This window comes from Pezoporus wallicus, unplaced genomic scaffold (assembly GCF_028554395.1).
Source record: "Pezoporus wallicus isolate ANWC-B61680 ecotype Strahan unplaced genomic scaffold, APGP_CSIRO_Pwel_v1 contig_13399, whole genome shotgun sequence".
Taxonomy (NCBI): Eukaryota; Metazoa; Chordata; class Aves; order Psittaciformes; family Psittacidae; genus Pezoporus; species Pezoporus wallicus.
In genome coordinates, this window is record NW_026639844.1 from 456,565 (window position 1) to 480,379 (window position 23,815).

Sequence of the window (23,815 nt, forward strand, 5' to 3'; positions counted from 1 at the left end):
ATAGAAGCCCATTGTGCTGCCGTCATTTACAGCCCAGAAGCAGCGGAAGGCCGGTCTGTGTTCCCTCACGTGGCTGTGCTGCACCAGAGCAGCCCCCGCGCTGCCGTCCCGCTGCTCCTGGGGCACAACCGCGCACTTTTGGGGCTTTTAGCGCCGTTTTGGTGAATTTGAACCAAAACCTTGAATCGAGCGCTCCAGTGCCACCACGTGCTGTGCGCCCCCTTCCGCGCATGCGCAATACCCCCGAGCCCCTTCCGCCATCGTGATTTGCCTCACGGCTCCGCGCTTGCGCCATGGGGTGTCGTGACGTCCCGCCCGCGCGCCGCCGGCGGAGGGGTGGAGGGGGGGGCGGGAGGGGAGCGGAGCGGACGGCACCGGGAGCGCGGAGCCCCGGCCCGGCCCGGCATGCGCCGCAGCGCCCGGGAACATGGCCCGGCGGAGCCCGCCGCGCAACGGGGTCGGCGGTCACGGTAAGGACCGGGCCGGGCCGGGCCTGGGGGGCGCCGGATCCTCTGAGGTGGGCGGGGATTAGAGCGCCCCCTGACGGCGGGGCGGAACTCGGAGCCGCCGCGGCGGGGATTACCGGTACCGGTACCGGGGAGGGTTCAAGCGAAGGGGCCGGGTCTGGGCCCACCCCCTGCGGGACCGGCTCTCGCCGCAGGAGCGGGGCCTTGAGCTCTCCGGCTTCACTGCCCGGGTCCGCCCGCCGCGGCAGTAACCGGGGAGGGCTCTGCTGGCCCGGCCCCGCCAAGCCTCGTTCCGTGCCCGCGGCTGCGCCCCGGGCGCTGTGCTCGGGGCTGGCGGTGGGAGCCGCTCCCGGCGCGGTTTGGCTGCAGGATGAGCCCCGGGCGCAGTTACGGTGCTGTGGGTCCCCGGTGAGCCCGATGCCGTGAGTCCAGGTTGTGGGTGCCCAGAGCAGGGTCTGCAGTAGTCCTGTGTCCAGCGCAGCCATCGCCCTGTGCGGGTCTGACCCCGGTAAATCCCGGGCTGCTCCCCAGTAAAGCTCAGACCAGGAGCCCCCGGTTCCTGCTCCTTCCTTCGCGCTGCTCCCCGAGCGCTTTGTGTGTGGCCGGGAGGAGCTCCCGCGGCTCTGCTCCTCCTTACTTACCGTACCCGGGGCAGGGAGCAGGGGCCGGCTGCTGTTCCCTGCACATAACTTTGCTTGCACAAGGGGTGGGGAAGGAGAGGAGAGAAGAGGAAACCGCGGTCGCTGCGGGAGGGTTTGGTGCTTTGACGTTACCGGGACTCGGAGCCCGGCGGAGCTGGCGCAGGTTTCCTCCCAAAAGGGTGCTTAGAGGGGGGGCAGTGGCTGCTGGTGGCCTCCCCGCTGTCCGAGCAGCCGGACGTGCTCTGCCCGGACACATTCCTGAAGGCGGGAATTCCAGCCGGGAGCGGGGAGCAGCGCCGGGACAACGGCGGTGCCACGTGGGCAGGGAGCGAACAGCTGCTTCCCCATCGGGATCCTTTGAGTTCCTCCCATGCAAACCCGGTTCGGACACGTCCTGATGGAACGAATCCCGATCGGGTCCCCACAGTAGCTGGATCTGTTGGGAAAGCCTTTAAGTGAAGGAGGCGCTGGGGGCCTCATCCTGCGCTCCGGCCCCGCGGCTGCTTGGCGGAAACTCCTCCCTGGTGTGGGGCAGCGGGGACAGGTACCGGGATGCAGTGGGAAGTGGTGTCCCCAGGAAGCGCTCTCGAGTCCTGTAAGTGCGTTTAACCCGTTTGAAGGCAGAGCACTGTGTGCTCTGCCTGATACTCCTTCCCCTGCCTTCCTTGTTCCCTTCCCTGTGTGTGTTCCATCCCCTATCTGCCCCGTGTGCTCCACAAACGGTGGTGGTGGTTTCACACTGGCCCAGTGTGTTCCTGTGCTCGTGATTCCCTACCTCTGGTTTAATTCAGTCCCTTCCTGTGCCCGTTGGGCTCGGTGGAAGTGCTCAGACTCCTTCCCAGGCCGCTGCCGGTGGGAGCTGCAGCCTGGACTCAGCAGGAACACAAAGTCCTGGCCTTAGCAAACACTTGACGCTGGAGCTGGAGGCTGCATCAGGGAGCAAACAGTTGCAGGTGGCTTCGCACGGCTGTCACCGTCCCGCACGGAGCCGTGATCCCCCGGGAACACGGGGCAGAGGGATCCCTTGGGCACTGTGCTGAGAGGAGCAGGAGCTGCCTCCCGCAGTGGGACCAGTGGGGATGTTCTGTGAGCTGTGCGGAGCCTGAGGAGATGGGGGCCTTGAGCTGGTGGGTTGGCGCTGACGGGGCCTGTGCTCACTGTCCTGTGCCATCTCCCCTGTGAGTGTGTGTGGCATTGCCATGAGTGGGTTTTGCCCCCTCACGCTGTGAGTTGCAGCCCCTCCCTGCCCCAGCATCCCTCTCTGTGACCCTCCTGCAGACTTTGATGACAAGAAGAAAAGGAAAGTGGCGGAGATCTACCAGGCCCTCAACAGTGACCCCATCGACGTGGCCACGCTCCGGCGGATGGCGATCAGCGAGGGGGGGCTCCTGACCGACGAGATCCGCTGCAAAGTGTGGCCGAAGCTGCTCAGTGTGAACACAGACGACCTGCCCCCCCTCCCAGGTACAGCACCCAGCTCTGAGCCCCGGGGCGTCCACAGGCGCTGGCCCAGGGCTGGGTTTGTCGGCTTGGCTCGGTGTGGGGCTGTTGAGACGGGTGGTGGTTGATGAACTGCTCTTCCTGGTCTCAGAGCTGGGCATGCCCTGCTGCTGAGGGGGGGTGCTTTGGGTTGCACAGTTAAAACTGTGGAGCAGGGATGTTTCCAGGAGTGCTGTGTTTGAAGACCACACCTCCCTCTGGAAGGGGACTGCTTTGCACAAGGGCCTGTAGGAGCAGGACAAGGGGGAGTTGGCTTTGAACTGAAGGAGGGGAGACTGAGCTGAGCTCTGAGGCAGAAGCTCTTCCCTGTGAGGGTGCTGAGGCGCTGGCACAGGGTGCCCAGAGAAGCTGTGGCTGCCCCATCCCTGGCAGTGCTCAAGGCCAGGTTGGACACAGGGGCTTGGAGCAAGCTGCTCCAGTGGAAGGGGTCCCTGCCTGTGGCAGGGGTTGGAGCTGGAGGAGCTTTAAGGTCCCTCCCAGCTTAAACCAGTCTGGGATTCTCTGATTCTACAGCTAACAATCTCATTTCCCCACACTGAAGTTTGTTAATGTCTGAACACAGCAGCAAAAGTGAGGGGGCAGGGCTGGAGTGTGACACATGAAAAGGGGGCCATGCCATGGGATGCTGTGTGTGTGTGTGTGCAGCCTCATCCTCCTGCCTCCTGCAGGGCCTCTCCCACCTCTCTTCCTGGTACGGTGTTAACCATATTCCTCTTTTCCTCACAGGCAAGGAGCTGCGGAAGGACAATAAGGATTACCAGCAAGTGCTCCTGGACGTGCGGCGATCCCTGCGCCGGTTCCCACCAGGTGAGGGGGGATTCTCCTCTTGCCTCTCTGGGGGTGAGCTCTGTGCTATGGGGCTCCCCCAACTCAGACCTCACTCGCGGGGTGTCGCAGGTGGTGACACTCCAAGAGCCTGGCTCTAGAAAGCTAGAGCTTACAGCAGCTTCTCCGTGCAGCAAAGCCACTCTGAGCTCTCAGCTCCCTTCAGCTGGGTCTGATGTGACTTCCCCTGTGCCCCCCACTGCACGTGGAACAGTTGTCGGCCCCTCGCCTGCCAGGAGCGGGGTGAGGTTTGCATTGATGGAGTGCTTGAGAAGCAGCCTGTTTGCTGTGGTTCATTTTAGAGCCTGCTCTGGCCCAGGGAGGGGGAAAGCAGCGTTGTCAGCGCTTGGAACCGTTTCCGGTGTTCAGCAGACTCCAAATTGGGTTCATGCACCAGATTTAGGAGGGCTCTGAACCTTTAGAAGCAAAACGCGTTGCAGTTGTTCAGTTCTGCTGCGTGGCTGGTGCCTTGTTGTGCTATTTATAAAGCATTTCATCCCCAGCTCTGCAGAGCAGTCGTTATTTCTGGCCAGAACCTGCTTCCCCCTTCTGCTGCCTTTGTGTGAGTGAGCACTTGATTCACCCTGATTCCCTTTGCAGAGCGGATGCCCCGTTCCTGATGGGTCTGATCACACTGAGTGGCAGCCTCCGGCCTATTTTTAGATACATCAGTGAAGCAGGGGAACTTTGTCACTGCAGGATCTCCACTGGGACCTGCTGCTTGGCCTTTGGGTGTTTTGTCTGTGGACAGGGATTGCCGGAAACCAGCTGCAGCTGCGGGCACAGGAGCAATGTTTTTCCTGTCCCTCAACCCGTGGTGTTAGCAGGGACTGATGTGGAGCTGTGGTGGGTGCTGCTCTGAGGCCGTTGACACAGTTTCTCTGAAGCTGGGTCCTGTTTCATCTTTGTAGAACCTCTGGGAAATTAAAAATGATTGCAGCGTCCTCAGTGCTGGGTGTGCAGCACCATCCTGCACAGCTCTGTGCACAGCAGTAAACTGCTTGGACACAGGGGCTTGCAGCAGCAAGGTGTCCCTGCCCATGGCAGGGGGTTGGAACTGGATGATCCTAAGGTCTCTTCCAACCCAAACCATTCCTTCACTGCTGCTCACACAGGCCCGTGTCCTGCCAGGCTCAGGGCACAGATCCATGTGCAGCAGCGACTCAATGTCCGGTGCTGTTCCCACAGGAATGCCGGATGACCAGCGGGAAGGGTTGCAGGAGGAGCTCATCGATATCATCCTGCACGTCCTGAAGCGCAACCCGCAGCTGCACTACTACCAGGGCTACCACGACATCGTGGTCACCTTCCTCCTGGTGGTGGGGGACCAGCTGGCCACAGCACTGGTGGAGAAGCTCTCGACGCATCATCTCAGGTACATGGGGGGCCTCAGCTGGAGGAGAGGAGCTGCATGGGTGTCCCAAGCTGTGGGAGCACAGCACAGACAGAGCTGGCCTGGAAGGGGGAGCCTTGGGTTAAGGCCATACCCAGAGGGGTGCTGTGGGGAGCAGTGTGACCACACGTGGCTTGGCAGGAGCCGTGCTCTGGGGAAGGGCTCATTGAAGGCTGCCAGGTAATTGGTGTCATCTCTTGAAGCTGCAAAGCCAGCTCCCTGCATTGTGCACAGCTCTCTGGCCTCTGCTGCCAGGGCCTGGCTGTACCTCCCCATCAGCCTTACACAGCCCTGGGCAGTGTGGTCTGCACCAGCAGTGGCCTGAGCCCCACAGCCTGTTTGTGCACTGAAACGAGCCCAAGCCTTCAGCTGGGTTCTGTTTTGGAGGGGGTTCTACTTCCTTTCCCAGGCAGGGAGTTGGGGTTTGGGTGCTGGGAAGGGTTTACAGATCAGGTAGGATGGAGCCTGTCCCAGGTGGACACAATTCCCTGGGGCTGGGGCCACCCTGTCAGGAAAGCTGCCTATTGCAAGTGCATTTCTTTACCTTCTGGCTGCCTCCCTGGAGGCAGAGCTCACTGATGTGGTTGCTTGATGAAGCTTCTTCTCCATCTTCCCTCAGGGATTTTATGGACCCAACGATGGATAATACCAAGCACATTTTAAATTACCTGATGCCCATCATAGACCAGGTGAACCCTAAGGTGCATGACTTCATGCAGAGGTACGCAGACGTTCCCTCAACACAGGTGTGTCAACTGCAGCCCCAGAGCCAACAGTGACAGCCCAAAGCCACGCGTCCCCTGATTCTGAGCACACCCGCTCCTGTGCTGCCTCTCTTGAGGGCTTTTAGGTGGTGCCATCTTCACCCCGGTGCTCTGCAGTCCTTACGGGGAAAGCTGGGGGTTTGTGGCTGGGATCATACAGAGCTGCCACCACCACTTCAGGAGCCCAGGGTTTTGGCTGGTGTCACCTTGCTGCGGTTTGTTGCTCTTTTTGGGGGTAATTCCCAGGATTTGGGGAATTAGGGCCCCACAGGTATGGACTGGGCAGATTGAAACAGAAGCAGGAAAGTAAGGGGGGAGGTTCAGTCCAAGGTCCTTCCCTGGGCCGGTGCCTCTGTTAGGTTTCCTGGCCGAGATGTTCCTGGGTCCCAGGCAGGATTACAACTCACAGGTGTTAGTGAAGCCTTTAGGGTGGAAAGGAGCCTGCAGGACTGGCCCTGCCAGGCGTGGGGCTGCAGTGCAGGGCTCCCCAGGAGCACCTCAGCCGGGCTGACGGCTCTTTGTCTCTGTGCAGCGCGGAGGTGGGCACCATCTTTGCTCTCAGCTGGTTGATCACCTGGTTCGGGCACGTCCTGTCCGACTTCAGGCACGTGGTGCGATTATACGACTTCTTCCTGGCCTGTCATCCCCTGATGCCCATTTACTTCGCTGCTGTGGTAGGTGCTGCCTGGAATGGCAGGGGAGGAAGTGGACTGCGGTGAGGTGGTGGTGGTTTGGGGCTGGCAAACTCAGTGCTGCTCCTGTCCCCTGCTCTGCAGAGCCCCCCGAGGCCAGTGATGTCCTTGGCAATGGCAGGGGGTATGCAGGAGAGCTCGGGCTGGCCTGGATGTGTCCAGATGTACAGCCTGGTCCAGCTCAGGGCTGTGGGGGCAGCAGGAGCTGGTGGTTTTCTTTGCTTTCATGTGCTGGCCCTGCTGCTGGGCGCTTGCTGGGGCATCTGGCTGGCTGTGTACAGCCCTGTGCTGTGCTGCCCTTTCTCCTTATGGGGATCCAAATAGATCTCTCTTTGAGCCCAGAAAGGGGCTATCAAAAGGAGCGTGACCAGCAGGTCGAAGGAGGTGATCCTGCCCCTCTGCTCTGCTCTCATGAGACCTCACCTGGAGCATTGTGTGCAGTTCTGGTGTCCTCAACATAAAAAGGACATGGAACTGTTGGAACAAGTCCAGAGGAGGCCACGAGGATGCTCAGGGGCTGGGGCACCTCCTGTATGAAGACAGGCTGAGGAAGTTGGGGCTGTTCAGCCTGGAGAAGAGAAGCTGTGTGGAGACCTCAGAGCAGCTTCCAGTATCTGAAGGGGGCCTATAGGGATGGTGGGGAGGGACTCTTCATTAGGGACTGTAGTGACAGGACAAGGGGTAACGGGTTCAAACTGAAACAGGGGAAGTTTAGATTGGATCTAAGGAGGAAATTCTTTCCTGTGAGGGTGCTGAGGCACTGGCATGGGTTGTCCAGGGAGGTTGTGAATGCTCCAACCCTAGCAGTGTTCAAGGCCAGGTTGGACGAAGCCTTGGGTGAGATGGTTTAGTGTGAGGTGTCCCTGGCCATGGCAGGGGTTGGAACTGGATGATCTTCAGGTCCTTTCCAACCCGAACTATTCTGTGATTCTACGATCACGGCCTCAGCCTTGAGAAGGGTTTGGCATTGCTCTTCCCAGACAGGGAACGCTTCACTGCCACATGGCCCCGTGAGGAAGAGCAGCTCTTCCAGCTGGAAGTGAAGTGTTTTGTTCCTCGGAAGTGAGTGCCAGTGGGTGACAGGGCCTCGTCCCCCCTGCCCTCAGAGCTCTCTCTGCTCCCTGCAGATCGTGCTGTACCGCGAGCAGGAAGTGCTGGACTGCGAGTGTGACATGGCCTCTGTGCACCACCTCCTGTCCCAGATCCCACAGGACCTTCCCTACGAGACCCTCATCAGCAGAGCCGGGGACCTCTTTGTCCAGTTCCCCCCCTCCGAACTGGCCCGGGAGGCAGCCCAGCAGCAGGTGGAGCGGTGAGTGCTGCCCCTGGCTTCGCTCCATCCCCTCCCTGGGTCTTGCTTCCTCATGAAGATCGGCCCCTCTTGGAGCACTGGGTGCAGCTCTGGTGTCCTCAGCGTAAGGAGGACATGGAGCTGTTGGAGCAAGTCCAGAGGAGGCCACAAGGATGCTCAGGGGCTGAAGCACCTCTCGTAAGGAGACAGGCTGAGAACATTGGGGCTGTTCAGCCTGGAGAATAGAAGCTGCGTGAAGACCTCAGAGCAGCTTCCAGTGTCTGAAGGGGGCTACAGGGATGCTGGGGAGGGACTCTTCATCTGGGATATGGGGTGATGGGTTTAAACTGAAACAGGGGAAGTTCAGGTTGGAGATAAGGCAGAAGCTCTTCCCTGTGAGGGTGCTGAGGCGCTGGCACAGGGTGCCCAGAGAAGCTGTGGCTGCCCCATCCCTGGCAGTGCTCAAGGCCAGGTTGGACACAGGGGCTTGGAGCAAGCTGCTCTAGTGGAAGGGGTCCCTGGATGGAACTGGATGCGCTTTAAGGTCCCTTCCACCCCAACCCATTCCATGGTTCTGTGATCTCCCTGTGGCAGGAGGCGGGTCCCGAGGACGAGCTGGGGCCACTCCTTGACCCCGGTTTCTTCTCTTGCAGAACCGCGGCTTCCACGTTTAAGGACTTTGAGTTGGCCTCGGTGCAGCAGAGACCCGACACGGTGCTGCGGCAGCGCTTCCGGGAGCGCCTGCGCGCGGAGGACAGGACAGAATCCATCCTGGCAAAGCCCAGGACCAACCGCTTGGTCAAGCTGGCTGTGATGGGGCTGACGGTGGCGCTGGGAGCCGCTGCCCTGGCCGTGGTGAAGAGCGCCCTGGAGTGGGCCCCCAAGTTTGAGCTGCAGATCTTCCCCTGACGCCCTGGCCCCGCGCCGCTGCCGCACGCACCGGCTGCTGCTTGGCGTGAGGACCTGGCTGGAAATGACCTGTGCAGCGATGGGGTTTTATCATTGCTGCCTCCGGGGACGCTTTTGGCCTTTGCAACAGAGACCGAGGGGAGCCAGTCCAGCAGGATTGGACCCCACTTGGATGCTCGCCTTGTTCTCTGCTCCCCGGGCAGGGCTGAGCACACAGGCACTGCCAGCACCTCGTGAGGAAGCGGAGTTTGGAGGAGTCTGGCTCTTCAGGCTGCACCCAGGTGACTGTTGAGCAGAGAGCTGGGTGGGGGCTATCCCCAAACGATCCCTGTGGGGTAATTAGGTGGGAGCAAGGGCAGATCCGTGCCTGGAGCAGAATCTCACTTGGCTGGGGGGGGGGGGAGGGAGTTGTTACACTCCTGAGGAGCCAGGCAGCCCTGAGCTCTGCATCACTCCTGTCTGCGGGCTGCCAGTGGCCCCACGGTCCAGCCCTTTCCTATGGGCAACCTCTGAGCAGAGCCAGCCCTTTCCCAGTGCCCTGCCGTGAGGTTCTCTCCAGCGTGAACGTTCCCTGTTCTGTTTCCTCATCTCTGCAGCCTGTTGGCAGGAGAGAAGGGCCAGGGCCAGGCGCACACTGGGGTGGCCCCGGGGAGCCCGGCTGCCCCTCACTGGGGCTCCATCGCTGGCCACAGTGGGGGTGAGCAAGGGGAGACCCGAGCGTCGCACACGCTGCCAGAGGTGTGTGCCGTCATGTGCCTGATCACCTCACCACGAGTCTTAGCAGCACCACGAGCACCCGTTGCAGGCTTCTCTTACAGCTCCGGGAGCGGGTTTGAGCGCAGAGAAAGGCTTTTTCCACCCTGTGAGCCCCTTTGCACGCATCAGAGTCATGGCCACGGGAAACCTGGGAGAAACCTCCCCCAGGAGCTGCTCACGCTTCAGAGCAACACAAGGGAGGGAGTTTCCCAGTCAGGCCCCCTCCCCACCAGGCACAGCTCCTGCCTCCCCTCCAGCCCCATTCACAGCCCCAGCACTCCCTCCCCTCCCAGCTAAGCAGCACCCCCTCCACCCAGCTCAGTGTCCCACTGAGCCAAAGCCAGGCCCTGCTCCATGCCTCTACCTCTCCCTGAGCTGCTCAACCTCCCACAAGTGCCCTTACCTGTCCCTCTGCTCCCCCCCTGCTCCCCTGCCATTGCTGCGTGGTGCCCAGTGCCCTGCCCAGGGGCTGCACCCCTGCAAACAGGCGTTGGTTGAAGAGTTTGGGATAGGAAGCTCATTCCCTGCATGTCCCAACCCTGTGCTGGGGTTCTGTGAGCGCCTCGGGGCAGGTCTGGTTTGCCCTGTGGGCTTTCACCCTCGGCGGGGCTGTGCCTTTGTGACCATCAGGGTGGCCGCAGGGTGCACGGGCTCTCCTCATGTGGTTCCATTGAGCTCTGAGCAGAGGAGTTTCCTTTGCAGTCTGCATCGGGAGCACATGGATGTGCTCTGGCCCAGGCAGGATGGGCCCCGAGGCCCATTCCTGCTGCTGCTCCCTCACTCCAGGACTCGGTGTGCCCACGGTGGGAGCCAGGGGCTGCTCTCAGAGCTCCCTCCCCACCAGCACCCCCAGGGCAGCAGGGTGTGGGGCAGAGCACGGGGCTTTAGCACTTTAGCAACTCGTGGGGCAGGAGAGACTGTGGTGCCCTGGGGGTGCTGCTGGGGTCCCAGGGCCCCTCTGTGCACTCCCCAGCACCCCAAAGGAGGGGATGCTGGAGCCCCCCCGGCTCTCTGCCCGCCATGCACTTTAGTTGTTGCGTTGTCCCCGGGGAGGAAGGGGCTGGAGGAGACGCTTCGGGTGTTTCAGTTCCTCTGTACCAAGACTTCACATCCCCCTGTCCATGCGGGTTTGTACAAAGCCCACCCTGTACAATAAACTGTTATTGACACCTTTCCTGCCCCCCCGTGCTCCTGGCACCCTGTGACCCAGAGCTGGTGCATCCCTGTGGCCCCGCAGTGCAGCCGGATGGGGTTGAGCTGCCTGCAGGTCCCTGGAGCTGCTCCAGGCTCTTCCCGAGCACCTGTGGCTGAATTGGGACTCAGTGCATTGAAGAGCATGGAAGCATCACCTTTATTGACCCCAAAAGAGTGGGAACGGGGGCTGTGTGCCCGTGTCCCCCTGCTGCTGTTGTGTGGATGGACCACGGCTGCGTTTGGCATCTCTTCCTCCCCATCCTCCTTGAGGAGCCGCTCCCAACGCTGGGAAGCATCACTTGGCCTTGGCAGAGCGGAGCGGCTGTGGGACGCGATGGGACAGGATAGGACACGATGGGACACCACCTCTCCCACAAGGACTGTACCAGAGCCAGTGCTAATGATGGGGATGGGTCCTTGCCCCCCACATCTGGAAGGTAAGAGACCCCCCCCACCCCAACCCCTTCCCCTGCCCCACGCTGGGCTCATGGCTGCACTCTGGCTCACGGCTGGGTGTTGGGTTTAGGTATCATGGGGAGGGCAAAGGGACCCCAGTACCCATCAACCCCTCCTGCAGCCATAGCACCCTAGGGTGCAGGGGCGGGGACCCTGCTGTGTGCACCCCTATGCAGGGGGCATTGCCTGTTTTGGGGACCACCAAGAGGGACTCCAAGAGCTGCCCCCTCAGACCCCCACCAGGGCTCTGTCTTGGCCACCAGGACCCAGCCAGAGCCACATCCTGGGGGTGGCAGACCAAGGGCATCACTGCCCTCATCCCGGTGGGGCTCCCACACGTGATGGAGGAAGGAAACCCCCCGGCACCACCGGGACGTGCCCGTCCTGAGGCGCGTCCAGACCCGCACGGCCCCGCCGCCAGGATCGGGCCCCACATCAGGCCACCCGCAGCCACCCAATCGGCGGCCATGGGGAAGGAGGAGCAGGGTTGGGGGGGGAGCCGAGGGGCCGCCGCCGTTCAGGGATGCGGGGACACGGCCACCACGTCCCCTCCTGCTCCTGCCCCGCGTCGGGAAGTGCCAGCCCGGAGGAGGGCGGTTGGGGACCGGGACCCTTTCGGTGCCGCCGCGGCGCTGAACAAAGCCCTGCACTGGGGAGGCCCTGCAGGGGGATGCGCTGCTCGTGCCCTGGCTGTGCCTGGACCTGGGGACGTTTGTCACCGCCTCCATGGACCATCAAGGTGGTTCTTGGATGCGGGGGTCCGGGGGGGGCCAGCCTGGTTGCTGACACCGTTTGGTGGGTAGGGGCTGCCCACCCCAGTGCATCCCTGGTGCTGGTGCCTCCTGCCCCGGGCTGCCCTCACCCTGCATCCCCCCAGGTGTCCCCACATGGGCTCGCCCTGCCCGCACCCCTGCCTGCTCCCTGCTTACCTCTGGGAGGGCAGAGGCCTTAGAGCATCCTTCTCTTTTCCAGGTCTCTCTACTATCCTTGTGTCCAGAGGGATCCATGGCATCATCCCCAGCTTCAGCACAGCCCTGGCACTGTCCTTGTCCTTGGGACGGGGGGGCTGTGCTGGACAGATGCTGCCGATGGGATGCTGTGTGCAGCCACTGCGTGGCTCAGAGCCAGGCCGGTGCTGGTGTGGGCATGGGCCTGTGTGAGCCAGCGATGGATCGTGGTCAGAGCGGACCCACCAACCCCCTGCTCTGGGTGGTGACCCTGGGCAGGAGCCCGGTGCCACGGCCAGGGGCTGCTGTGAGCCGGTGCTGGGGCATCGCTGTCCCCGTGGCTTTGGGACTGGTGCTGGGTGCTGGGCCCCGCGTGGCTGTGCAGCCATCCCCCACCCTGGTCCCCAGCATCACCCGGGTGCAGGGCGGTGGTACCCAGGGATGCTCGAGGCTCCCCTGTTGCCATGGTAACAACCATGGGCGGGGCGGGGGGATGCAGTGATGCAAGCAGCGTGTGCCCCTGTGGCCCCCCCTCCCTCCCGGGCCCTCCTGCAGGGCTGGATTAACACCCGACCCCCCATAGGCTGAGCCAAGAACCCCCCCCCGGGGGCTATAGGGCTGTGTGTGCACAGAGCAGGCACAGCACATGCGTGTGCAGCCGTGCACAGAGCACATACATGTGCACGCATCCCCGTGTGCTGTGCAAACACACACATGCACGGGTGCACACACGCGTTGCACACCAAGCGGGTGCTTACACGCATGTAGGGAGATGCACACGCATGCATACACGTGTGTGCACACACACCCTGGGGTTGATGAGGGTGAACCTGCCCCAGGGGATGATCCCTGGGGAGCCCACGGGACCTGGGGCTCAGGGTGGGAGCTGGATGGTGGCCACTGGGAGCGCCTCATCCCTCTGGGAACCCGCATCCTCCCCCGGGAACCCTGCATCCCCCCCTCTCCCGTCCCGGGGGTGCCGCAGGAGGAGCCGCAGCCGCGGGGCTCAGACCAACACACTTTATTCCATAGTCACAACAGCCGGGATAACCGGGAGCCGAGCTGGGCAGAGCCGGGGCTGCCCTCGGCTGAAATCCCGTTTCTCCAAGACAACAGCTACAGGTTCCTTCACTACCACGAACACGACAAAGGTGACCCCGAGCGCTGGCGCCCGTGCGGAGGCTGCGCCGGGGCCCCACCGGCTCCGGGAGCCCCCCGGCCCGCTCGGCCGCCGCCGGGGCGGCTCCTTCCTGAGAGAGGTTTGGTTTCTTCTTATTATTAATGCTTATCACTGTTCATTATCACCGTGATTCGCTTTGTCTCTGGTGGCGGCGGCTGTCGCAGGCGCGAGTGCCGGGCAGCACCGGGCAGCGGGGAGGAGGGCGCAGCGGGAGGGGGCCGCACGCTGGGGGGGTCTCTAAGCACTACAACCACACGGCACAGACAATCCACCACTGTCCACGACGGTTCTCCCCTGACAAAGACACCCAGCGAGGCTCGAGGAGGGGGCAAGGACCGGGAGGGGATGGGATGGGATGGGGACGAAGCGGATGCTGTTGTGCTTGTGGCCGGGGCTGGGGTAGGGGGGGGGTTGAGCCCCGGCTCTTGGCTCTGGTTCTGGTGCTGACCCAGAACCTGCTCCTGAGGAAACGTTTCGCCTGATAGTCCGTGGAGGGAGCGCCCGGCCCACGGGTGATGCTCGGCACGGAGGGACCCCAACAGGACCAGGAGATGCAGCCCCGGCAAAGCAAGCGAGTGATGAGAGACCCTCACCGCGGCCTCAGGCCCTGCCGGTACTTGGGGGCTTTGGCTTCCCCATGGACGGGGATGGAGGGCGGGATGCTCCGACGCGGGGCGGCCGCGTGCCCTGAGAAGGCACCGAGGTGCTGGTCGAGATCTGTGCACATTGGGGAGCCCCCATGGGGCCCCCGAACCCGGCTCATGCAGGGATGGGGCTCGGGGTGCTCCTGGTATGGGGCTGCCCAGGGGGTGGGAAGGCAGAGCCCCCCCCCCCCGGCTACGGCATCACGGCTGGCCCGGCACTGATTTGGCTTTTCCATGTGGGGGGATCTGGGTCTGGTGGGGAACGGCCCGGGATGGGGGAGCAGGGATGGGGACACGCTCTATACGGGGAACACGTGTGTGATGCGTGACACCCGCCTGGCACCCCAGGCTGGCACCGCACCGGGGCTACGGGAACACGGCGCGAACGCAATGCCGACACACACAGAGCTACCGCTACACACCGACACATCTACCATGCTGGGGGGACTGCGGGGACCCCAAGGCCGCCCGGGAGGGGGGACATGGAGCATCCCTGTGAAGGGACCTGTGCCAGGGCATCAGGGCAGGTCCCTGCTCTGAGCTGCACTGTGGGGCGCCAGGACCCTGGGGGGGGGGGGGGGGAGGGTGATGCCCTTCCCATGGTCATGGCAGCCCCATAGCAATGGGCAGCCTGTGACTGGAGGAGCTGCAGCCTCTAAACAGGGATGCAGAGACCCTGGTACCCTGGGAAGGGTCAAAGGGGCGCTGGCATCCCCAGAGACTCAAGGCAATGGGGGACTTGAGAGGCTGCTTCTAGCAGAGGTCCCCACTGAGCCTTGTGCAGCTCCTCCGGGCACTGCTGGCCATGGCCATGTCCCCAGGGCTGGCACTTGGGGTGCCCGGGGTCCTCCCCAGCCCCACACACAGAGCACAGCCCTAACCCACAGCTGCAGCAGCCGAGCTGGTGCTGCAGCCACAGCCACGTGCTCCCGGCAGCGGGAGGAGGCGGCTCAGTGCAGGAAGGAGCCATTAGGAAAAGCAAAGACAAACCTGGCCGGAGGAGCCGTTCCTGCCGGGATGCCTTTGCTCTCGTGGTGCCATGTGGAGGAAGCCCCATGCTGGAGCATCACCCACGGCACTGGCATCGGCTGCTGCTGCTCTGGGCCCTGTTCGGGTGGTGGCTTAAGGCAGAATTCCAGCAGCATTCCCTCTGCCACGTTGGCACCATCGCTCGCTGCAGCCGAGCACAGTGGGACTCGCTCCACCGGCCAAAGCGAGCCAGAGCGGAGCGTGTCCTGCATGGGCATCGGCTCCGAGGCCGGAATGGGGGCTGGCTGCCTTAGGAAGGGCTGGTTCCAGCTGGAATTCAGGGTGGCTCCGGGCACAGCCTCCTCCGCACAACCGCCCGGCGAGAGGAACAACACAACCTCCCGCACCACGTGCGCATCACGTGCGCCCAACTTCGCTCTTCCCAAAGCGAGCGGCCGGGAGCGTGCGATCCCGTGGGATACGGAACCCCCACAGCCGGGGACGCCCAGGGAATGGGGTGCCGGGCAGGGAGGGTTCGGTGGGGCTCTGCCTCCATCCATCCATCCCCGGGGGCTGCGTCAGGGAGGAGGAAATTGAAGCCGTGCTTGAAACGTGGTCAAAAAGCAGACGGAATCGGCCATTCCCCAAGGGATGGGGAGGATGGGATGGGCGCCGAGGGCCGGTGTGGGCGCTCCGGCTGCTGGAGAGTGGGAGGGAATGGCTACTGGGGATGGGAGCAGCCATGGGAAGGGGCCGGGCCCTGGCAATGGAACCCCGATGAGAGGTGAGCAGCCACACGCCCGGGCTGGACGGGCAGATGAGGAGCGGGTGTGTGCTGGGGGTGGGTGAGCGGGAGCTCTGCCTTCCAGCGCCTTCAAGGCAAAATCCCTGATTCCTGCATGTAAACAGCTGGTTTCGGTTCTTATTTTATCGATATGACCTGATCGTGGGGGGAGCAAAACAAGAAACGGGGGTGTTACCTGCAGAGCGCGGGACTCAGTAGGTAAAGACCAAGTCCGAGATGCTGGACATGAGCCAGTCCCCCGCTATCATCTCCGTCACCTCGGGCGTGCAATAGTCCGGGAACTCGAAGTGCGAGGAGCCTCCCCGCGGGAAGAGGTCGTGGTCCTTGTCCAGGACGGACCAGTCCAGGGCAGCGCCGGTGGCACCGGGAGGAGCCCGCCCCGGCACGACCCCCAGCGCCTCCTCCTCCTCCTCCTCCTCCGGCTCCTCATCGGAGGAGCTGAAGGAGGAGGGAGGGGACGCGGCCGACATAGGAGAGGGGGACCCGCTCTGCGGGGAGCTCCCCGGCGCGGGGCTGGGGGGCGCGGGGGGCTCCTGGGCGCCGGGTGCCGCGGGGCTGTCCTCGGGGGGCAGCTCCGGTGCGGGCTCCGGTGGCTCCACCGCGGGCTTGCTGGGCTGCCTGCGGCCGGCGGAGACGCGGCCCAGCACCGAGGGCTTGATCTTCACCGGGAGCCGCGGGCGGGACGCGCCGGTGCCCACTTTGCCCTTTTTCCGCGGGCGGTACTTGTAGTCGGGGTAATCGGCCATGTGCTTGAGGCGCAGGCGCTCGGCCTCCTTCACAAAGGGGATCTTCTCGGAGTCGTGCAGGAGCTGCCAGCGCCGGCCGAGGCGCTTGGAGATCTCGGCGTTGTGCATGTCGGGCCACTGGTCCATGATCTTGCGGCGCTCGTGCTGGGACCACACCATGAAGGCGTTCATCGGCCGCTTGATGTGCCCGCTCGGGGTCTTGCACCACGCGGGTTCGGCATCGCGGGAGGGCAGCGGGGCGCAGGGCTCCCGCCGAGCCTCCGCGCCCCGGCCCCGCGCCCCGCGCTGCTGCACCATGCCGGGCCCCGGGACCCCCCCGCCGCCGCCTTCTCCTCCTCCTCCTCCTCTTCCTCCCCGCCCGCCGCCGCCGCCGCCTCCCCGCCCGCCGCTACGCGCCGCGCCGCGCCGCCCCCATTGTGCGGAGCGGGCGGCGGCGGCAGGGCGGGGCGCCGGGGGCCGCACCGGGGCCCGGGGGCTCACGGCGGAGGCGGCTCCGCCGGGGCGGCGGCTGCTGAGATGCTCCGGGAGGGCCCCGAGCCGGGCCGGCGGTTTTCGGCTTAGGGATGCTCGGCAGCGGTGCGGTCCAGGGATGCTTTGTACCGGTCCGGGGATGCTCAGGGAGGCTCTATACCAGCCCAAGGATGTTCTACCGGTCAAAGGATGCTCCTCGCAGCCCCAGGGATGCTCTGCACCGGTTCGAGGATGCTCCGGGATGTTCCGCCCCGCCCTGGTGATGGTTCCCCGGTGAAGTCTGTGGATGCTCCCATCGGGGACGCTGCGGCGGGTCCGAGCCAGGGGGTGCTCGGGGGCGGTGCGGGCAGCCCGGGAGCCACACGCCCCCTGGTGCCGCTCTTATAGCCGGCGCCGCTCCGCCCCCGGTAAACACCGCCGCGCCGGTTCTGTCAATGGGAGGCACCGCCTCCCTCCGGCCCATTGGCCGCGGGGCGGGGGGGAAATCCAGCCCCGCCAATGGGCGCCCTCCGGAGCGGGGTTGCTGGAGAGAATGGCAGGGCGGCACGCCCCGGTGCCCCCCGGTGCCCCCCGGTACTGCCGGTAACGCAGCCCGGCAACGCCCGGTGCCCCTCTGGAGCAGCACCCCCGCTACCATCACATGAGCATCCAGCTACCCCGGCCTGGGCACCCCGTGCCCTCCGGTACCCTCCTGGGTTTGCTCCAGCTACTGCCAATACCCGCTGCTCCCCCGGTGCCTCCCACACCCGTGTGTGCGTATCCCCGGTGCCCCCACACCTCCCGGGCGCTGCATCCCGGCCCGGACACTCTCAGCATCCCCCCGGGTCGCCGCTTTAGACCCCACCACTGCCGGTCCACGGGGCTCAACCCCGGTACCCCCGGCCAGGGTCATTCCCATAGGGGCTCATGGCATGGGAAGGCCGCTGCCTTCACGGGCACCTCCCCGGGGCGGCGGCACCGGCACTGGCACCGGGAGGATGCGGATGAAGATGAGGATGAGGATGAGGATGAGGATGAGGATGCAGATGAGGATGAGGATGAGGATGAGGATGCGGATGAGGATGCAGATGAGGATGAGGATGAGGATGAGGATGAGGATGCAGATGAGGATGCAGATGAGGATGAGGATGAGGATGAGGATGAGGATGAGGATGAGGATGCAGATGAGGATGCAGATGAGGATGAGGATGCAGATGAGGATGAGGATGAGGATGAGGATGCAGATGAGGATGAGGATGCGGATGAGGATGCAGATGAGGATGAGGATGAGGATGAGGATGAGGATGCGCTGCCCGCTGCCACGACCGGGACCTCGTCCCCCGCTGCGCGGCCCCGCCAGGCCCCGCCCCTCCCTGCCAGGGAGACCGCGGGCTGCCCTCCAGGGGCCGCGCCCATTGGCTGCAACCGCGGCGCGTGAGCCCGCCGCAGGGCGTGCGCCCATTGGCTGCGCCCCGCCGGCAGTTGCTGTGGTAACAGGGCCCCGGGACCTCGGCCTGCACCGGGTACCGGGACCTGCACCGGGGTCTGCACCGGGCACCGGGACCTGCACCGGGTACCGGGACCTGCACCGGGGTCTGCACCGGGCACCGGGACCTGCACCGGGCGCCACGGCCTGCACCGTGGTCTGCACCGGGTACCGGGACCTGCACCGGGCACCAGGACCTGCACCGGGCACCGGGACCTGCACCGGGGTCTGCACCAAGCACCGGGACCTGCACCGGGCACCGGGGTCTGCACCGGGCACCGGGGTCTGCACCGGGCGCCGCGGCCTGCACCGGGTACCGGGACCTGCACCGGGCACCGGGACCTGCACCGGGCGCCGGGACCTGCACCGGGTACCGGGGTCTGCACCGGGCACCGGGACCTGCACCGGGCACCGGGGTCTGCACCGGGCGCCGCGGCCTGCACCAGGGCCTGCCGTCTCTGCGGGCCCGGCTCTGCGTTCCCCTGGCACCCCGGGAACACCACACGGCCCTTCCCCGCATCCTCCCCACGGCGCGGGGCCTGCGGGCGGTGCCTCCCTTGAGCCGTTCCCTCCCGGCGCTCCCGGAGGCCATGGCCGGCCCTGGGCACGTGGCTCCGGTGGCACCGGGCACCCGCTCTGCCGCTCCTCGTGGCCCACGGGGCGGGGCCGGCAGGGGGCGCCCCTTCCCGGGAGCGCGCGCCCCGCCCGGTGTCCGCACCCGGCCGCTGTCGCCATGGAGACCGGGACCGGGACACGGGTACGCGGGGTACGGGGCAGCCCCGGCCCGAAGGGGGTTCCCCGGCGGTTACGGGGGTCCCAATGGGACAAAGGAGCGGAGCGGGGGGCTCAGTTCATCCTCCCCTATAGGGCACAGGCAGGAGGACGCGCCATGGGGGCAGTGCAGGTGGGGCTCACTAAAGGTGCCCGGGCGCTTGGGTGCTGCTGCCTCTCTGCCCTGTGCACACCGCGAGGCTTCTCCATGGGGACAGGCAGAGCTGCGGGGCTCGGCCTCCTCAGGGCGTGGTGCTTTTCCCTTGCGGAGCCTGCATGGAGGTGGATGCGCAGAGCCCAGACCCGAGCATCATGGAAGAGGTGAGGAGAAGAGGGAGTCCCTTGCTCCCTGGGGTCCCTGACACCTCCTAGGTTGACACCATTCCCCACACGCGTGCAGCACTGTGCCTGTGAGCGCTGCACCTCAAACAGGCCTGGGGTTTGCTGCTCCAGGCTGGTAAAGGGGCACCTGGAAGCCCCAAAGGAGCACTGGGTGTCGTTGTGGATCAGCTCCGAGAGGTCTCTGCTCACAAACCTCCTCTCTTCGTGCTGTTGGGCTTTTAGGATTACAGCAAAGAGCAGAAGGCAGCAGCAGACCTCCAGGCCAAGGGTTGACTTGGCCACCGTTCACTGCTAAGAACAAGAAGAAAGGCAAGAAGAGCAAGCCAGGTTGGGAGACATTCCCTTGTACCCTGCCCTGCTTCCCCTGCACGGAGCCACTTCTGCATTTGCCCAGTGCTTTCTGCTGAAAGACGCTCAGCAAAAGCCACAGAGAGAAAATTACCCAAAGGGAAATGCTGAGAGCAAAGAGGGAGGAGTGGCAAAGGCCAGGGAGAGCTTTGCAGGCTCAGCTCCTGGGCTGTCACTGCCAGCAGCTTTTCCTGGGGCTACAGAAGGTTTGAGTTCAGCTCTTTACATTTCCCTCAGCCACCCACATGAGAGAGTAGCTGCAAGGCTGAAAGTGGGCATATCCTGGGCTGCATCCAAAGAGCGTGACCAGCAGGGCGAAGGAGGTGATCCTGCCCGTTGGTGGGTGAATTTGTAAGCACAGGTGATGAGTTACCCAAGCAATATGGGACACTGAGCTGGATCTCTTGAGTTCCTCAGCCCCGTTCCGTGATCAGCACAAGGTGATCTCAATGACACTGTTTGTAGGGCTGGAACCCACACCTCCTTTCTCAAGGAGCGGCACATCTGGCACAGCATTGCCAACCCAGTGGGGTTTGATACTGGTGCTTACTGGGGAGTTTCTTCAGCTGCTTTGCTTCTCTTCACCCACCCAGGAGATGATGCTGAACCAGCATGGCCTGGGGCTTATGATGATAAGCAACAACGTTCTGCTGCATGGAATAGAGAGGCAAAGGGAGGTGTGAGCTGGGGAAGAGCCAGCGTGGTGCAGCAGAGCTGCCACCCCCAGGGTTTGCCCTTCATGAGGCTTTCCTCGGCCCCACTGGGGTCTGTTGTCCTCCATGTACCTGGGAGCCAGTGGCCCATTAGGACATCCCAAGGACAAGTGGGCATTTCAGGCAGCTGTTGGAGGGTTATTGCATGAGGGATGTTTTCCAGCTCTGCTGTTTGCACAATCGCCATGACAATTCCTGCTCCTATTGCAAGGTAAAGAGCTCTTAGAAACGTCCTTCCTTCAGAGTACTCAGGACCTAGAGATTGAGGAGCTGAAGGGAAGCACGCAGACCCTCTGCCAGAACACAAGAGACCCGAGAGAGCTGATCTTTGCTGACGTTCTTCTCCACAGACCCACATAAGGCTGGTTATGGGTGTCAGAGCCCTCTCCTGTGGCTTGGGCTGCAGAGTCTCTGGCCCTGGGTGTTGATGACCCAGCCCCACCATTCCCACAGGCAGCACTGTTAAACCCACACCCAGCCCGGCTACAAACCCACAGTTACATTGGGTTCTCCTTGGGCAGACGGCTGCAGGGTCTCGTGGTCTTCCCTAAGAGCAGCCAGGAACGAGCCACAGCCAGTACTGGTCCTCGGGCACATCACATCTCTCTTCTGGGCTTCCCTTTGTGCAGCCTGCAAGGGCAGATACCAGGGGCTGCAGGCGGGGAGAATGAGGAGCAATGGAGCTTCTCCAGGCCCCCGTGCCCACACTGACTCCCACTCTGTTGGTTCCTCTCACTGAGGAAGGCAGGCTCACAAGGAGCTTCCCTGCCCAGGCAGATCTGCCCCACTTCTCTGGTAGCTAATTCCTGCGTGGATGCTGGCAGTAATCCCCACTGCCAGCGTGTGCTCGTCCTGGGTGTAAGAATTCCAACGCACAAGGAGAATCCTCATGCAGTGTTGATGGGAGCCATCAGCAGCCCTGCCAGCTCGGTCACGGGAACACCGGGCTCTCCTCCCTGGGGACAGAGCCAGGCAGGCCAGCAGCCTGCTGTGACACGCTGCTTTCCACCCCATCCTTGTCAGGCTGAGGGACAGCACTGCCCCTCGTCCCCAGGAAATCCCAAGTGATGTGGACCCACCGAGGGGCCGTGGCTCTCTCTGCTGCTGTTTGCTGACCAGGGGGCAAACGTGTTTAAATCTGGAGGGTGCTGCAGCCCCCGAGCAGAAGCTGGGAGCAGGACAATGTGCACGTGTGGGTTATTTACAGCAGCTGCCATACAAACTGTTCCTGGCACGGAGGCGCCTGTTAACAGTCATTCCTGTCCAGCCTCTGCTGCTGCTGCAGGTACCGGCCCCTCGGCACCCTGCGCACACATGGGGCTTGTTTTGGGGTGGAAAAATCCAGCCCTTGGGATGAGCAGTGAAGTGAGAGCGATGCAGGAGGGGCTGATCTCCCTCCCCACGGCCTGGGTTTTAGCTGGAGGCCAGGTATGGCTGTGGGGACACAGGTCACAGGAGGAGGGAAGGCTGGAACGTGTCAGGATCACATCACGCAGGGGAGGCAATGGAGCAGCACAACTTGGGAGCTCTCTGATTTCAACCAAAAATGACATAAAAAAAAAGGAATTACTTCTCCTGCACAGCTGAGGGGGAAGGGGGGGGGGCTGGGACAAGAGTTAAAAATAGGTTAAAAATAGCAGGAAGGCCCAAGTGGAAAGTTTCTGTAACATCACAAGTCAGGCATTTGGTGCTTACCCGCCCTGACAGCCGGAGCCCGTGCCAGCGCCCTCTGCGGCCCTCAGCCCTTTCCCACTGACCTCCCGGCAGCTTCTCACACGGCTCCACCAGCTCCCATTAACCCTTTGGCTCCAGACACAGGATTTGCTTCCCTAAAGAGGAAGATCAGACGGAAGCTGCCCTTGGTCTGGGAGCGTTTGGATGTGCAGCAGCACGGGGCCCTTTCTGCCCTCCCTGTGTCTCCATCCCCAGCTGCATCTCAGCTTCCCCTCGTTCCAATCCTCTTGCCCCAAAGGGCCATGGGTGCATTTCAGCAGCAGCCTCCGGCCCTGCACTGGGACCCTCTGGATGCACCATTTGTCCTGGATGGGACAGAGATGGATGAGCAGAGCTCGGAGCCAGCCCAGCTCCCTGCACATGGCCTGTCTCTGCGAGAAAGCAGATGTACCTGCTGCTCCCAACGGCTCTCTGCTGCTGTTTGTCCGTTGGGATTGACACTGAGGGAGGCTCGCTTCATTCCTTCTCCCTCTCGGAGCCCTGGGGTTAAGCCTGGCTCTGCTTCTCTGGGAAGCAGCGAGTTCACAGCCTGCTTTGCAAAGGGCTTGGTTGCAAGTATGGCTGCAACGCCAGTATGTAGAGCAGGGCTTGGGCTTGGCGCTGGTTTCCTTCCCAGGCAGAGGAGTCAGTACCTGGGACAGACCATGATGAGTGCCCTGGAAAGCAAAGTGGTGCTGGGGAGTGGAGGTTGGGCTGGGCACAACAACCGTTGTCTGGTTTTAAAGAGGTTTTCTCCCTGCTCCTCCCTGCTTCCTTTGTTCTGTGTCCCAGAACAAGCACCTGGGCCATCGCCATTGAAAACCAGTCCTGGACACTGGAAACACTGGAAAGGCAGAACAGCAAAAGTGAGGCAGGCTTCCCTTCGCCTGGGACAGGATGTCTCTGAGCCCAGATCCATCACCCCCTCCTGCCTGGGCCACGCAGGAGCTTCTCCTCCTCCTCACACCGATCATGGCTCATTCCCACTCTTTACTTTGTCCTTCCTGTCCCCCAGGTGCGTGCTGGACACTGAGGTGGTCCTCAGCATCCCCACCGAGAAGTCTCCACTCCTCTGCTATCACCAGGCTCCTCTTGCAGGTCCCTCACCCAGCGCTCAGTGCACCCACGCTCCAATGCGGTGCTGAGCTGCACAGCACCTCCCTTGCCACCAGTGCTGCACCCCAGCCCCGCTCAGCCGCCTCGGGCTCTCTCTACTGTGGGTTTAGGGTGCAGTAAAGGTGTTGCCATCATTCCTGTGCTGTGCTCATGGCTGCGGTCCCTCGGAAGGTGCATGGCGTGAGCCCTGGGAGCAGAGCTACTGGGGAGGGGTCAAAGCCAAAGGTGCCTCCCTATTGCAATGCTCTGCCCGTGAAGGGTGTCCTGGCACTGCCCCTGGTCCGGGCCAGCCACTGGGCTCAGATCAAACCGGCTCTGGTTCTTGCCCTTGCCAAGCCAGCCCCCGGCTCTGCCTTCCCTCACTGGCTCTACAGACCCAAGGCTGGTTTCGGTCCGAAGGCTGCTCCCCGGGATCGAGGGGACGCGCCCCGGGGGATCCAACCCTTCTGCGGCATCGGGAGCCCCGCGGGGACCCCCGGGACCGGGCAGGGGACCGGGGCCGCTGCGGGCCGGGCTGTGACCGGCGGGGGAGGGACCGGCCGCGGGGAGCGGCTCCACCTCCCTGGTTTAAAGCCCGGGGCCGGGCGGCGGCGGGTCTGTCCCGAGGAAAGTTGTGTCCGTGCTGCCGGCGGCTCAGGCGGGCACCGGCACCGGGAGCGGGACTGGCACCGGGAGTGACCCCAGCATCTGCAGTGAC

The 23,815-nt window shown here is 63.5% G+C and overlaps 2 protein-coding genes and 1 pseudogene across 3 annotated transcripts; 2 read left to right on the forward strand and 1 right to left on the reverse strand.

Moving 5' to 3' along the window:
- The first annotated feature begins 381 nt into the window (after positions 1 to 381).
- TBC1D20 (TBC1 domain family member 20) lies at positions 382 to 8,484 on the forward strand. Of its 2 annotated transcripts, none has more exons than XM_057416567.1 (8): positions 382 to 470; positions 2,387 to 2,572; positions 3,335 to 3,415; positions 4,622 to 4,808; positions 5,446 to 5,547; positions 6,123 to 6,264; positions 7,410 to 7,594; positions 8,227 to 8,484. In XM_057416567.1, exons 1-8 carry the CDS (start codon positions 428 to 430, stop codon positions 8,480 to 8,482), a joined length of 1,182 nt encoding a protein of 393 aa, XP_057272550.1. In that variant the 5' UTR covers positions 382 to 427; the 3' UTR covers positions 8,483 to 8,484. The 2 variants fall into 2 exon arrangements, with proteins under 2 accessions (XP_057272550.1, XP_057272551.1); XM_057416568.1 differs by lacking the exon at positions 382 to 470 and adding an exon at positions 1,629 to 1,703.
- A 4,123-nt stretch (positions 8,485 to 12,607) lies between these two features.
- Positions 12,608 to 23,147, forward strand: LOC130603073 (uncharacterized; annotated as a pseudogene).
- Positions 15,101 to 16,767, reverse strand: SOX12 (SRY-box transcription factor 12). Its single transcript, XM_057416582.1, has 2 exons — positions 15,609 to 16,767; positions 15,101 to 15,523 (listed from the first exon to the last, which is right to left on the reverse strand). Exon 1 carries the CDS (start codon positions 16,474 to 16,476, stop codon positions 15,625 to 15,627), a length of 852 nt encoding a protein of 283 aa, XP_057272565.1. The 5' UTR covers positions 16,477 to 16,767; the 3' UTR covers positions 15,101 to 15,523; positions 15,609 to 15,624.
- Positions 23,148 to 23,815: the final 668 nt, after the last annotated feature.

Bases quoted from the DNA above. Each gene is read 5' to 3' on its own strand.
- SOX12 (XM_057416582.1), bottom strand. From the start codon at position 16,476: ATGGTGCAGCAGCGCGGGGCGCGGGGCCGGGGCGCGGAGGCTCGGCGG.
- TBC1D20 (XM_057416567.1), top strand. From the start codon at position 428: ATGGCCCGGCGGAGCCCGCCGCGCAACGGGGTCGGCGGTCACG. The intron at 3,416-4,621 runs GTGAGGGGGGAT...CTGTTCCCACAG, and splicing joins CCTGCGCCGGTTCCCACCAG to GAATGCCGGATGACCAGCGG. The intron at 4,809-5,445 runs GTACATGGGGGG...ATCTTCCCTCAG, and splicing joins CTCTCGACGCATCATCTCAG to GGATTTTATGGACCCAACGA.